The 14,573-nt window shown below is 43.5% G+C and overlaps 1 protein-coding gene across 1 annotated transcript in view; it reads right to left on the bottom strand.

The window, feature by feature from the left end:
* The window catches only part of LOC132398991 (netrin-3-like), a 469,273-nt gene that overhangs the window by 88,123 nt on the left and 366,577 nt on the right, over positions 1–14,573 (bottom strand). The window contains exon 5 of the mRNA XM_059978829.1: positions 2,839–2,892. Coding sequence (XP_059834812.1) covers positions 2,839–2,892 — 54 coding nt within the window. The remainder of the gene's footprint in view (positions 1–2,838; positions 2,893–14,573) is intronic.

The raw sequence follows: 14,573 nt of genomic DNA on the forward strand, positions 1-14,573 counted from the left end.
CCTTGGAGTTTGTCCTTCCAAAGTGTACCACCTCACACTTCTCCGGGTTGAACTCCATCTGCCGCTGCTCAGCCCACTTCTGCATCCTATCAATGTCTCTCTGCAATCTTCGACAATCCTTTACACTATCTACAACACCACCAACCTTTGTGTCGTCTGCAAACTTGCCAACCCACCCTTCTACCCCCACATCCAGGTTGTTAATAAAAATCACGAAAAGTAGAGGTCCCAGAACAGATCCTTGTGGGACACCACTAGTCACAACCCTCCAATCTGAATGTACTCCCTCCACCACAACCCTCTACCTTCTGCAGGCAAGCCAATTCTGAATCCATCTGGCCAAACTTCCCTGGATCCCATGCCTTCTGACTTTCTGAATAAGCCTACCGTGTGGAACCTTGTCAAATGCCTTACTAAAATCCATGTAGATCACATCCACTGCACTACCCTCATCTATATGCCTGGTCACCTCCTCAAAGAACTCTATCAGGCTTGTTAGGCACAACTTACCCTTCACAAAGCCATGCTGACTGTCCCTGATCGGACCATGATTCTCTAAATGCTCATAGATCCTATCACTAAGAATCTTTTCCAACAGTTTTCCCACTACAGATGTAAGGCTCACTGGTCTACAAATACCTGGACTACCCCTACTATCTTTTTTGAACAAGGGGACAACATTTGCCTCCCTCCAGACCTCTGGTACCATTCCCGTCGACAACGAGGACATAAAGATCCTAGCCAGAGGCTCAGCAATCTCTTCCCTCGGCTCGTGGAGCAGTCTGGGGAATATTCCATCAGGCCCTGGGGACTTATCCATCCTAATGTATTTTAACAACTTCAACACCTCCTCTCCCTTAATATCAACATGCTCCAGACCATTAACCTCACTCATATTGTCCTCACCGTCATTAAGTTTCCTCTCATTGGTGAATACCAAAGAGAAGAATTCATTGAGGACCTCGCTCACTTCCACAGCCTCCAGGCACATCTTCCCACTTTTATCTCTAATCGGTCCTACCTTTACTCCTGTCATCCTTTTGTTCTTCACATAACTGAAGAATGTCTTGGGGTTTTCCTTTACCCTACTCACCAAGGCCTTCTCATGCCCCCTTCTTGCTCTTTTCAGCCCCTTCTTAAGCTCCTTTCTTGCTACCCTATATTCCTCAATAGACCCATCTGATCCTTGCTTCCTAAACCTCATGTATGCTGCCTTCTTCCACCTGATTAGTTTTTCCACTTCACTTGTCACCCATGGTTCCTTCATCCTACCATTCTTTATCTTCCTCACTAGGACAAATTTATCCCTAACATCCTCAAAAGATCCTTAAACATCGACCACATGTCCATAGTACATTTCCCTGCAAAAACATCATTCCAATTCACACACAGAAGTTCTAGCTTTATAGCCTCATAATTTGTCCTTCCCCAATTAAAAATTTTCCTGTCCTCTCTGATTCTATCCTTTTCCATGATAATGCTAAAGGCCAGGGAGTGGTGATCACTGTTCCCCATATCCTCATCCACTGACAGATCTGTGACCTGACCCGGTTCGTTACCTAATACTAGGCATTCCCCCTAGTCGTCCTGTCAACATACTGTGACAGGAATCCATCCTGGACACACTTAACAAACTCTGCCCCATCTTTACCCTTGGAACTAATCAAGAGCCAATCAATATTAGGGAAGTTAAAGTCACCCATGATAACAACCCTGTTATTTTTGCACCTTTCCAAAATCTGCCTCCCAATCTGCTCCTCGCTATCTCTGCTGCTACCAGGGGGCCTATAGAATACCCCCAGTAGAGTAACTGCTCCCTTCCTGTTCCTGACTTCCACCGATACTGACTCAAAAGAGGGTCCTGCTACATTACCCACCCTTTCTGCAGCTGTAGTAGTATCCCTGACTGGTAATGCCACCCCTCCTCCCCTTTCCCTCCCTCTCTATCCCTTTTAAAGCACTGAAATCCAGGAATATTGAGAATCCATACCTGTCCTGGTGCCAGCCAAGTCTCCGTAATGGCCACTACATCATAATTCCATGTATGTATCCAAGCTCTCAGTTCATCACCTTTGTTCCTGATGCTTCTTGCATTGAAGTACACACACTTTAGCCCTTCTACCTTACTACCTTTACACTGTTTATCCTGCTTCTCTTTCCTCAAAGCCTCTCTATATGTTAGATCTGGCTTTACTCCATGCACTTCTTTCACTGCTCCATTGCTCCGGGTCCCATCCCCCTTGAAAATTAGTTTAAACCCTCCCAAACCATGCTAGCAAACCTACCTGCAAGGATATTGCTCCCCCTCGAGTTCAGGTGCAACTCATCCAATCTGTACAGGTCCCACCTTCCCCAGAAGAGATCCCAATGATCCTAAAATCTAAAACCCTGCGCCCTGCACCAGTTCCTCAGCCACGTATTCAACTGCCATCTCCTCCAATTCTTACCATCACTATCACGTAGCATTGGCCGCAATCCTGAGAATAGAGATTTACAGATGAACTGTTGTTACTGGATTAGAGGAAATGGGGTTAGATGTGATGCTAAGGTTTTCAGCCTTGCTTTCACTAAATAGCAGATTTTCTATCTGCTGATTGCACTTATTACGCAATGCTCATGTTTATTTGAGCTATGTCCTAGTAATGGAGATATCTGGTCTGCGAAATGATTGTAACATCATTTTAGTGAGTTTGACTCAGAACTGACAAGCTTCACCCAGGATTTCTTTTTCAATACATTATCAATTATTTGCATTACAGATAAACAGCTTCTTCTCTTTTCAGGACTATCCCTACACATAACTCCAGTGCCAGGTATCAACAGAAACTTGCCACTCACCAATAGGCTCAACAGTACTGCTTGCCACCGACCTTGGCGACGCTGTTGGGATCTCTGTGAAAATGAAGAATAAGAGGTGTTCAGCTGGACAGCTTGGAATCAATGTACAGTAGCCCCTGAACTTGAGCCAGACAGAGCATTTAAAAGCCCCAAAGCTACAGTGATCATTTCATCAGCAATTAGAATCAATCTGTGGGTTTCAGGAAGTGCTTGAACAAAGGACATGACTGTGTAACAGATGAGGGAGGGAGTGACCACACCAAGGGAGAAAGTGAGTAAGCAGGATAAAGGAAAGAGAGTAAGAGAGACAGAGAATGATTGTGATAGATGGAACATAGCATAGGAAATAGAACTTGAAGTAATTCACATAGCAAGTGTGAACAAAAAAAATGAGTGTGAGATGGGAATGTGGTGTGAGGGGCAGGGTGAATATGAGAGACAGTAACTGTGAGGGAGAGAGTGTGTAAGGGACAACAGTGAGAGATGAGAATGAGGGTTAGAGACAGAGAATGAGCTATAGAGTAAGTGTGAGGGACAGTGAAAGAATGAGTGTGAGGGAGGGAGTGACTATGAGGGATAAATGCTATTGTGAATAACGGAAACAGTGAAATTCATGGCACGGGAGGGGAGGCAAAAGATTAAGACAATTTAGTGTTGGCGGATTCAATTGTAAGAGAAGCAACGAGGCATTTCCCTGGACACAAATAAGATTACTAGGAAGTTTTTTGCCTCCCTGGTGCCAGGCTCATGGATGCTGCAGAGAGAGTGAAGAACAGCCAGAGGCTATGGTCCATACTGGGACAACTGACACCAATAATCCTGTAACATGGATGAAAGGGTTAGCTCATAGATAAAATAGAAGGCAATCTAAGGTCAAAATCATTGGAATAGTTTTGTTGTCATGTAGAGGAAAAGGAGGATGTCCAATGAATGTGTAATTAGTGCAGGTGGGACATCTTTTATGTTTGTCTTCATTAGCTGGGGCATTGAGTATAAAAGTCAGTAAATCACCTTGCAGCTGTACAAAGCATTAGTATGGCCACACTTGGAGCATTGTGTGCAGTTTTGGTCACACCATTACAAGAAGGATGTCAAAGCTTTGGAGAAGGTGCTGAGGAGGTACACCAGGATACTTTCTAAATTGGAGGGCATGAGTGACAAGGAGAGGATGACTATAACACCATAAGATATAGGAGCAGAAATAGGTTATTTGGCCCATCGAGTCTGCTTTAATGTTTCATTATGGCTGATCCATTTCCTGCTCAGCTTCATTCTCTTGCCTTCTCCTTAACACTTCATGGCCCGACTAATCAAGAACCTATCAACTTCTGCCTTAAATATACCCAATGATTTGGCCTCCACAGCCAACAGTGGCAATGAATTCTACAGGTTCACCACTCTCTGGATAAATAAATTCCTCCTCATCTCCATTATAAATGGATGACCCTCTATTCTGAGGCTATGCTCTTTGGTCCTAGATTCCCCCCACATAGGAAAGATCCTCCCCACATCCACTCTATCTATGCCTTTAAACATGTAGTAGATTTCAATTTTAAATTTCACCCACTCCCCTCCCCCCCATTCTTCTGAATTCCAGTGAGTACAGGCCCAAAGCCATTAATTGGTCCTCTTATGGTAACCCTTTCATTCCCAGAATCATTCTTGTGAACCTCCTCTGAACCCTTTCCAGTGTCAGCACATCCTTTCTTAGATAAGGTGCCTAAAGATACGCAGGTGATAGGCAGCGAAGGTGGACGCGCTCAGACTGACGGTTTGAGGTGTGTATTTTAACACAAGGAGTGTTGTGAACAAAGCGGATGAGCTTAGAGCGTGGATCAGTACTTGGAGATATGATGTGGTGGCCATTACAGAGACTTGGTTGGCTCAGGGGCAGGAATGGTTACTTCAAGTGCCGGGTTTTAGATGTTTCAGAAAAGACAGGGAGGGAAGCAAAAGAGGTGGGGGCATGGCACTATTGATTATTATTGAACACTAATGTGTCACTGCTGCAGAAAAGGTGGATGTCATAGAAGGATTGTCTACAGAGTCTCTGTGGGTGGAAGTTAGGAACAGGAAGGGGTCAATAACTCTACTGTGTGTTTTTTAAAGGCTGCTCAATAGTAACAGGGATTTTGAAAAGCAGACAGAGAAACAGATCTTGGAAAGGTGTAATAATAACAGAGTTATCATGGTGGGAGATTTTAATTTCCCAAATATCAATTGGCATCTCCCTAGAGCAAGGGGTTTAGATGGGATGGAGTTTGTTAGGTGTGTTCAGGAAGGTTTCTTGAGACAATATGTAGATAAGCCTACAAGAGGAGGAACTGTACTTGATTTGGCATTGGGAAATTAACCTGGACAGGTGTCAACTCTCTCAGTGGGAAAGCATTTTGGAGATAGTGATCATAATTCTATCTCCTTTATGATAGCATTGGAGAGAGATAGGAACAGACAAGTTAGAAAAGCGTTTAATTGGAGTAAGGGGAATTATGAGGCTATCAGACAGGAACTTGGAAGCTTAAATTGGGAACAGATGTGCTCAGGGAAAGGTATGGAAGAAATGTGGCAAATGTTCAGGGGGTAGAAGTAGTTGAGGCCAGTTCAGTTGTGTCATTTAAGGTAAAATTGGATAGGTATATGGACAGGAAAGGAGTGGAGGGTTATGGGCTGAGTGCAGGTAGGTGGGACTAGGTGAGATTAAGAGTTCGGCACGGACTAGGAGGGCCGAGATGGCCTGTTTCCGTGCTGTGATTGTTATATGGTTATATGGGATATTTGTGTGGAGTTCTGCATAGGTATGTTCCAATGAGACAAGGAAGTTATGGCAGGGTACAGGAACTGTAGTGTACAAAGGCTGTAGTAAATCTAATCAGGAAGAAAAGAAAACTTATGAAAGGTTCAGAGAGCTAGGCAATGTTAGAGATCTAGAAGATTATAAGGCTAACAGGAAGGAGCTTAAGAAGGAAATTAGAAGAGCCAGAAGGGGCCATGAGAAGGCTTTGGCAGGCAGGAATAAGGAAAATGCCAAGGCATTCTACAAGTATGTGAAGAGCACGAGGATAAGACATGAGAGATAGGACCAATCAAGCATGACAGTGGAAAAGTGTGCATGGAACCGGAGGAGATAGCAGAAGTACTTAATGAATACTTTACTTCAGTATTCAGAACATGTAGATATTAAGAAAGAGGATGTTCTGGAGTTTTTGGAAAGCATCAAGTTGGATAAGTTGTCGGGACTGGATGAGATGTACCGCAGGCTACTGTAGGAGATGAAGGAAGAGATTGCTGAGCATCTGGCAACAATCAATGGGGACGGGAGAGGTTCCAGAGGATTGGAGGGTTGCGGATGTTGTTCCCTTATTCAAGAAAGGGGGTAGAGATAGCCCAGAAAATTACAGACCAGTGAGTCTTACCTCAGTGGTTGGTAAGTTGATGGAAAAGATCCTGAGAGGCAGGATTTATGAACATTTGGAGAGGTATAATATGATTAGGAATAGTCAGCATGGCTTTGTCAATGGCAGGTCGTGCCTTATGAGACTAATTGAATTTTTTGAGGATGTGACTAAACACGTTGATGAAGGAAGAGCAGTAGATGTAATGTATATGGATTTCAGCAAGGCATTTGATAAGGTCCCCCATGCAAGGCTTATTGAGAAAGTAAGGAAGCATGGAATCCAAGGGAACATTGCTTTGTGGACCCAGAACTGGTTTGCCCACAGAAGGCAAACAGCGGTTGCAGATGGGTCATATTCTGTATCGAGGTGTTTAACCAGTGGTGTGCCTTAGAGATCTGTTCTGGGACTCTTACTGTTCATGATTTTTATAAATGACCTGGATGAGGAAGTGGAGGGATGGGTTAGGGTTATTATGTTTGCTGATGACACAAAGGTTGGAGGTGTTGTGGATAGTGTGGAGGGTGTCAGAGGTTACAGCGGGACATTGATAGAATGCAAAACTGGGCTGAGAAGTGGCAGATGGAGTTCAACCCAGATAAGTGTGAAGTGGTTCATTTTGGTAGGTCAAATATGATGGCAGAATATAGTACTAATGGTAAGACTCTCAGTAGTGTGGAGGATCAGAGGGATCTTGGGGTCCAAGTCTATAGGACGCTCAAAGCAGCTGCACAGGTTAACTCTGTGGTTAAGCAGGTATACAGTGTATTGGCCTTCATCGATTGAGGAATTGAATTTAGGAGCCAAGAGGAAATGTTGCAGCTATATAGGACCCTGCTCAGACCCCACTTGGAGTACTCTGCTCAGTTCTGGTCACCTCACTACAGGAAGGATGTGGAAACCATAGAAAGGGTGCAGAGGAAATTTACTAGCATTTCTGGATTGAAGAGCATGCCTTCTGAAAACAGGCTGAGTGAACTCGGCCTTTTCTCCTTGGAGCGACGATGAGAGGTGACCTGATTGACGTGTATAAAATGATGAGAGGTATTGATCATGTGGATAGTCAGAGGCATTTTCCCAGGTCTGATAAGGCTGCCACAGGAGGGCACAGGTTTAAGGTGCTTGGGAGTAGGTACAGAGGAGATGTCAGGGTTAAGTTTTTTATGCAGAGAGTGGTGAGTGCATGGAATGGGCTGCCGGCAACGGTTGTGGAGGCGGATACGATAGGGTCTTTTAAGAGACTTTTAGATAGGTACATGGAACTTAGAAAAATAGAGGGCTATGGGTAAGGTAGAGATATGTTCGGCACAACTTTGTGGACCGAAGGGCCTGTATTGTGCTGTAAGTTTTCTATGTTTTCTAAAACTGTTCACAATACTCCAAATGAGGCTTCAGCAGTGCTTTATAAAGCTTCAACATTACATCCTTGTTTTCATATTCTGGTCCACTTGAAATGAACGTCAACATTGCATTTGGCTTCCTTATCACAGACTCAGCCTGCAAGATAACCTTTAGAGAATCCTGCACATGGGCTTCCAAATCCCTTTGCACCTTGTATTTCTGAATTTTTTTGTTGCGTGACAGTGGGTACAGAGGGTGTCAAAAAGGAGGAGGTATTTAAACAAACTATTTCAATCATATTGAGGAAGAATGTCAAATCAGAACAAAAAGGATGTGACAACTTGTCCAAAGAGTTAAACAGTACAGAAATGGGCCCTCTGGGCCTCTGTGTCCATAGAGTTATACAGAACAGAAACAGGTTATTTAGCCCATCTGGTCTCTTCAGCCCACCATATCCAGAGAGGTAGACAGTACAGAAACAGGCTATTCGGCTTATCACATCCATACAGTACAACATGAGAGAAAAAGGCACTTCATCTCATCATATCCATAGAGTTGAACAGTAAAGTGCCATTGGGCCCATCACATCAATCGAATAAAACTGTACAGAAACAGGCCCTTTGGCCTATCTCGTCCATAGAGTTAACCAGCACAGAAACAGACAGTATAGAAATAGGCCATTCGGAAATAGTCTCATTTCTTTGGCCCATCTCATCCATAGAGTTAAACAGTACAGAAACAGGTCCTCAGTCTGTTGCATGCATACAATTCAACAGTACAAAATAAGGCACTTTGGCCCATTACATTTGTGGAGTTAAATAGTACAGCAACAGGCCACTTGGTCCAACTTGTCCATAGACTTAATTAGTATATTACCGGCCCTTCCGCCTCTTGTGCCCACAGTGTTAAACAGCAAGGCACAAGGCTCTTCAGCTCATTGTCTCCATGCATTAAACAGAACAGAAACAGGCACTTTGGTTCATCTCAACCATAGAATTAAGCATCACAGAAACAGCCCATTCAGCCCATCTCATTGCTTTGGCCCATTGTGTCCATAGTGCTAGACAGTACAGAAATAGGTCCTTTGGCCCATTTTGATCATAGAGATGAACAGTACAGAAACAGACCATTCAGCCCATTAATCCCTTTGATCCATTGAGTCTGTAAAGTTCAAAAGCACAGAAATAGGCTATTCGGCCCATTTCATTTGTACCATTATACATTACAGAAATTTGCCCTTCGACCTATCTTGTTAACACAGTTAAACACTACAGAAATAAATCCTTTGACCCATCTTGTTAACTGAGTTAAAAAGTGCAGAAACAGGCCCTTCAGTCTACCTCATTGATAGAGTTAAGCAGTACAGAAACAGGCTCTTTGGTCCAACTTGTCCATAGACTACAGAGGTGAACAGCACCCTTTGACCCACATTGTCAATTGAGTTAACCAGTGATGAGGTTCTGTAGAGGATATTTAGGGAGTTAAGTGCTAAATTAAAGGGCAGAACCTCCAGGGTTGTGATCTCAGGATTGCTATGTGTGCCATGCGCTACTGAAGCCAGACTAGGAAGATTATATAGTTTAATGGGTGGCTAAAGAGTTGGTGTAGGAGGGATGACATAAGACTTTTGGATCATTGGGCTCTCTTCCAGGGAAGGTGTGACCTGTACAGAAAGGACAGTTTGTACCTGAACTGGAAGGGGACTAATATTCTAGTGGCAAAGTTTGTTAATGCTGCATGCTGGAGTTTAAACTAGATTTGCAGGGGGATGGGAACCAGAGTGCCAGAACAGTTAGTGAAGATGTTGTGGCGGCAGATATTGGTAAGACCTCAGACAATTTGAGGAATCAAAAGGTTGAGCATGGTACGACTATTGCCCCAAGCTGCATATATTTCAATGCAATGAGTATTGTAGAAAAAGGAGTATTAGCTCAGGGTATGGATCAACATCTGGAATTATGATGTTGTAGCCACCATTGAGTCTTGGTTGGAAGAGGGGCAGGATTTGAAGTTCAGTATTCTGGGGTTCTGTTGTTTTAGATGCAACAGTGGAAGGAATTAAAGGAGGAGGGGTGGCATTACTAGTTAGGGAAAGTGTCATGGCAGTGGTATGTGAGGACAGACTGGGGAACTTGACTAGTGAGGTGTTATGGGTGGAATTGAGAAATAAGAAAGGTATGACCATGTTGATGGGGCTATATTATAGACCACCCAACAGTCCTAGGGACTTAGAGGAAAAAATTTGTAGAGACATCACAGATTTTTGGAAGAAACATAAAGTTGTTATAGTAGGTCATTTTATGTTTCCACATATTGACTGAGAATCCCATGCTCTGAAAGAACTAGCTGGGATAGAGTTTGTCAAATGTGTTCAGGAAAGTTTTCTTCATCAGTAAGTCTCAATGAGAGAGCGTACAATACTGTTTCTTCTATTAGGGAATGAGACAGGGCAGGTGTCAAAAATTTGCGTAGCAGAACATGATGCATCCAGTGACCACAATACCATTAGTTTCAAAGTAAATATGCAAAGAGATAGGTCTGTTGTGCAAGTTGAGATTCTAAATTAGAGAAAGGCCAGTTTTGATGGTATCAGAAATGATCTGGCAAGTGTGGATTGGACAGGCTGTTTTGGAAAGGGTGTACTGCAAGGGTGTACTGGAAAGTGGGAAGCCTTCAAAGATGAGATTTTGAGAGTGCAAAGCTTGTATGTGCCTGTCAGAATAAAAGGTAAAAATAACATGTACAGGGAACTTTGGTTTTTAGGAGCTAACCATGGCCTCGAAAAAGGAGGCGTATAGCAGGTATAGGAAAGTATGGACAAATTATGAGCTTATGAATTACAAGAAATTCAAGAGAACACTTAAAGAGAAATCAGGAAGGCTAAAAGAAGGCATGAGGCTGCCGTAGTAGGCAAGGTTAAGGAGAATCATAAGGGATTCTACAGGTATGTTAAGAGCAAAAGGATTGCAAGGGACAAAATTAGTCCTCTGGAAGATCAGAATGGTAATCAAAATCAGAATCAGGTTTATTATCACTGGCATTTGTTAACTTAGCAGCAGCAGTTCAATGCAACACATAAACTAGCAGATAAAAAAATAATATTACAGTATACTTATATTGAATAGACTTTTAAAAATGTGCAAAAACAGAAATACTGTATATTAAAAAATCTGAGGTAGTTCCAAAGATTCAATGTCCATTTAGAAATCGGGTGGCAGAGGGGGAAGAAGCTGTTCCTGAATCGCTGAGTGTGTGCCTTCAGGCTTCTGTACCTCCTACCTGGTGATAACTGTGAGAAAAAGGCATGCCCTGGGTGCTGGAGGTCTTTAATAATGGACGCTGCCTTTCTGAGACACCATTTCCTGAAGGTGTCCTGGGTACTTTGTAGGCTGGTACCATGTGTGGTGTCAAAACAAATGGGGGAGATCTTAAATGCATTCTTTGCATCTGTATTTACTCAGGAGATGGATACGGTCTCTAGCAGAGAGGCAAAGTGGCATCAACTTCATGGATCCTGAACAGATTACAAAGGAGGAGGTGTTTGCTACCCTGAGGCAAATCAGGGTGAATACTGTAAATTCCCAGGGCTTGACAAGATGTTCCTTTGGACTCTATGGGTGGCAAGTACAGAAATTGCTGGGGCCCTAGCAGAGATATTTGAAACATCCTTAGCAAAAGGAAAGGTACCAGAGGATTGGAGGATAGCCAGTGTTGTTCTGCTGTTTAGAAAAAGCTCTAAACAGAAACCAGGAAATTATAGGCATGACATCCTATGGAGTCTGACATCAGTTATGGGAAGTTATTGTAAGGTATTCTAAGGGACCGAATATATAAGTACTTAGATAGGTATGAATTAATTAAGGTTACTCAGCATGACTTTGTGCATGGTAGGTCATGTCTAACCAATCTTATATTGTTTTTTGAGGAAGTTACCAGGAAAGTGAAATTAAAGCAGTGTATGTTGTTTACATGGAACTTAGTAAGGCACTTGACAAGGTCCTACATGGGAAGAAGGTCAAGAAGGTTCAGTCGCTTGGCATTCAGGATGAGGCAGTAAATTGGATGAGACATTGGCTTTGTGGTAGTAGATGTTTTCCTCTCTGCCTTTGACCAGTGGTGTGTTGCTGGGGTCAGTGCTGGGACCTTTGTTGTTTGTTATCTGTATCAATGATCTGGATGATAATGTAGTTAACTGGATCAGCAAATTTGCAGATGACACCAAGATTGGGATTGTAGTGGACAGTGAGGAAGACTATCAAGTCTTGTAGAGAGATCTGGGATGTTATGTTGAAGTTATGACGAGTGATTCTTGGGTTGGATGTCCAGCTCATTTAAAGAAGTATCTCCCATAGCATCTCCTTTCCAGGTGTAGTGATTGCCACAAGACCACTTTTTGGATGCTACGCAGGAAGTCTCTCACATTTGGCCTCTCCTACACTACTGTGCCCATAGCAACAACTTAACATGGTGTCCCTGTTCTTACTGAGTTTGCTATGCCATGGCATGAGTGAGTGTCCAGTTGTATAACTGGGCAGGCAGGCTGGGCTCGTTTGCCAGGCAGTCTGTCCACGAGAAGGAAAACTCTGATACTCAACCTATAGCCTTGTGGTCACCACAGTTGTCGCACCTCACTGTGCCATTATGGAATGTCCTCTGGCCTGAAGAGTGGAATCGGTCCATATACACCAATTCTCACTATAAACTTACACAGCGCAGGCAAGAAGAACCAGCACTCCTGAAGACTCTTCTTTCCTCCTGGTCTTTGCAAGCGAAGGAGCAGCCATCATTTTGAAATTGTATAAAATGTTGGTGAGGATTAATTTGGAGTACTGTGTGCAGTTTTGGTCACCTACCTGCAGGAAAGATATAAAGGTGTACAGAATGCAGAGAAAATTTACAAGGATGTTGCCGGGTCTGGAGGACCTGAGTTATAAGGAAAGTCAAGTCAAGTCACTTTTTATTTTCATTTCGACTATAACTGCTGGTACAGTACACAATAAAAATGAGACGACATTTTTCAGGACCATGGTGCTACATGAAACAGTACAAAAACTACACTGAACTATGTAAAAACAACACAGAAAAAAAAAACTACACTAAACTACAGACCTGTCCAGGACTGCATAAAGTGCACAAAACCGTGCAGGCATTACAATAAATAATAAACAAGACAATAGACACAGTAGAGGGCAGTAAGTTGGTGTCAGTCCAGGCTCTGGGTATTGAGGAGTCTGATAGCTTGGTGGAAGAAACTGTTACATAGTCTGCTTGTGAGAGACCGAATGCTTCTGTGCCTTTTCCCAAACGCCAGGAGGGAGAAGAGTTTGTATGAGGGGTATGTGGGGTCCTTCTTAATGTTGTTTGCTTTGAGGATACAGTGTGTAGTGTAAATATCTGTAATGGTGGGAAGGGAGACCCCGATGATCTTCTTAGCTGACCTCACTATCTGCTGCAGCGTCTTGCGATCTGTGACAATGCAATTTCCAAACTAGGAAGTGATGCAGCTGCTCAGGATGCTCCCAATACAACCCCCGTAGAATGAGATGAGGATGGAGGGTGGGAGATGCATTTTCCTCAGCCTTCGCAGAAAGTAGAGAAGCTGCTGGGCTTTCTTTGCTATGGAGCTGGTGTTGAGGGACCAGGTGAGATTCTCTGCCAGGTGAACACCAAGCAGTTTGGTGCTCTTAACGAACTCTACTGAGGAGCTATCGATGTTCAGAGGAGAGTGGTCGCTCTGTGCCCTCCTGAAGTCAACAAACATCTCTTGAATATTGAAAGATTGAATATGTGAGGACTCTATTCTTTAGAACATAGAAGACTGAGAGGAGATTTGATAGAGATATACAAAATTATGAGGGTTTAGAGAGGGTAAATGCAAGCAGGCTTTTTCCAACATTCATGTTGGGTGGAACCTCAACCAAAGTTCCCCATGCAAGGCTCCTTCAGAAAGTAAGCAGGCATGGGATCCAAGGAGACCTTGCTTTGTGGATCCAGAATTGGCTTGCACACAGAAGGCAAAGGATGGCTGTAGATGGTTCATATGGTGCATGGAGGTCAGTGACCAGTGGTGTTCTGCAGGGATCTGTTCTGAGACCCCTCCTCTTTGTGATTTTTATAATGATCTGGATGAAGAAGTAGAAGGGTGTTTGCTGATGACACAAATGCTGGGGGTGCTATGGATAGTCTAGAGGGTTGTCAGAGGTTACACTGGGACAGCAATAGGGTGCAGAACTGGGCTAAAAAGTGGCAGATGGAGCTAACTCAGCTAAGTGTGAAGTGGCTCAGCTTGGTAGGTTCAATTTGAAGACAGAATATAATATAAATGCTGAGACTCTTGGCAGTGTGGAGGATATGACAGATCTTGGGGTCCGTGTCCATAGGACACTCAAAGCAGCTGTGCAGGTTGACACTGTTGTTAAGAAGGCATATGGTGTTTTGGCCTTCATCAACTATGGGATTGATTTCAAGAACCGTGAGGTAATGTTACAGCTATATAGGACCCTGGCCAGACCCCACTTGGAATACTGTGTTCATTTCTGGTCACCTCATTACAGGAAGGATGTGGATACTATAGAGGGAGTGCAGAGGAGAATTCCAAGGATATTGCCTGGATTGGAGGGTGCACCTTATGAGAATAAGTTGAGTGTACTTGGCCTTTTCACCTTGGAGTGATGGACGATGAGAGGTGGTCTGATAGAGGTGTATAAGATGATGAGGGGCATTGATTGTGTGGATAGCCAGAGGCTTTTCCCCAGGGCTGAAATGGCTAACACAAGCTTGGAAATAGGTATCAGGGGTATGTTTTTCACACAGAGTGTGGTGGGTGTGTGGAATGCACCGCCAATGGTGGTGGTGGAAGCTGATACAATAGGGTCTTTTAAGAGCCTTTTAGATTGGTACATGGAGCTCAGAAAAATAAAGGGCTATCATTTAAAGAAATCCTATGCAGTCCCTAGAGTACGTTACATAGTTGCCGCAATATTGTGGCCCGAAGGGCCTGTA

Source organism: Hypanus sabinus, chromosome 9, assembly GCF_030144855.1.
Source record: "Hypanus sabinus isolate sHypSab1 chromosome 9, sHypSab1.hap1, whole genome shotgun sequence".
NCBI lineage: Eukaryota > Metazoa > Chordata > Chondrichthyes > Myliobatiformes > Dasyatidae > Hypanus > Hypanus sabinus.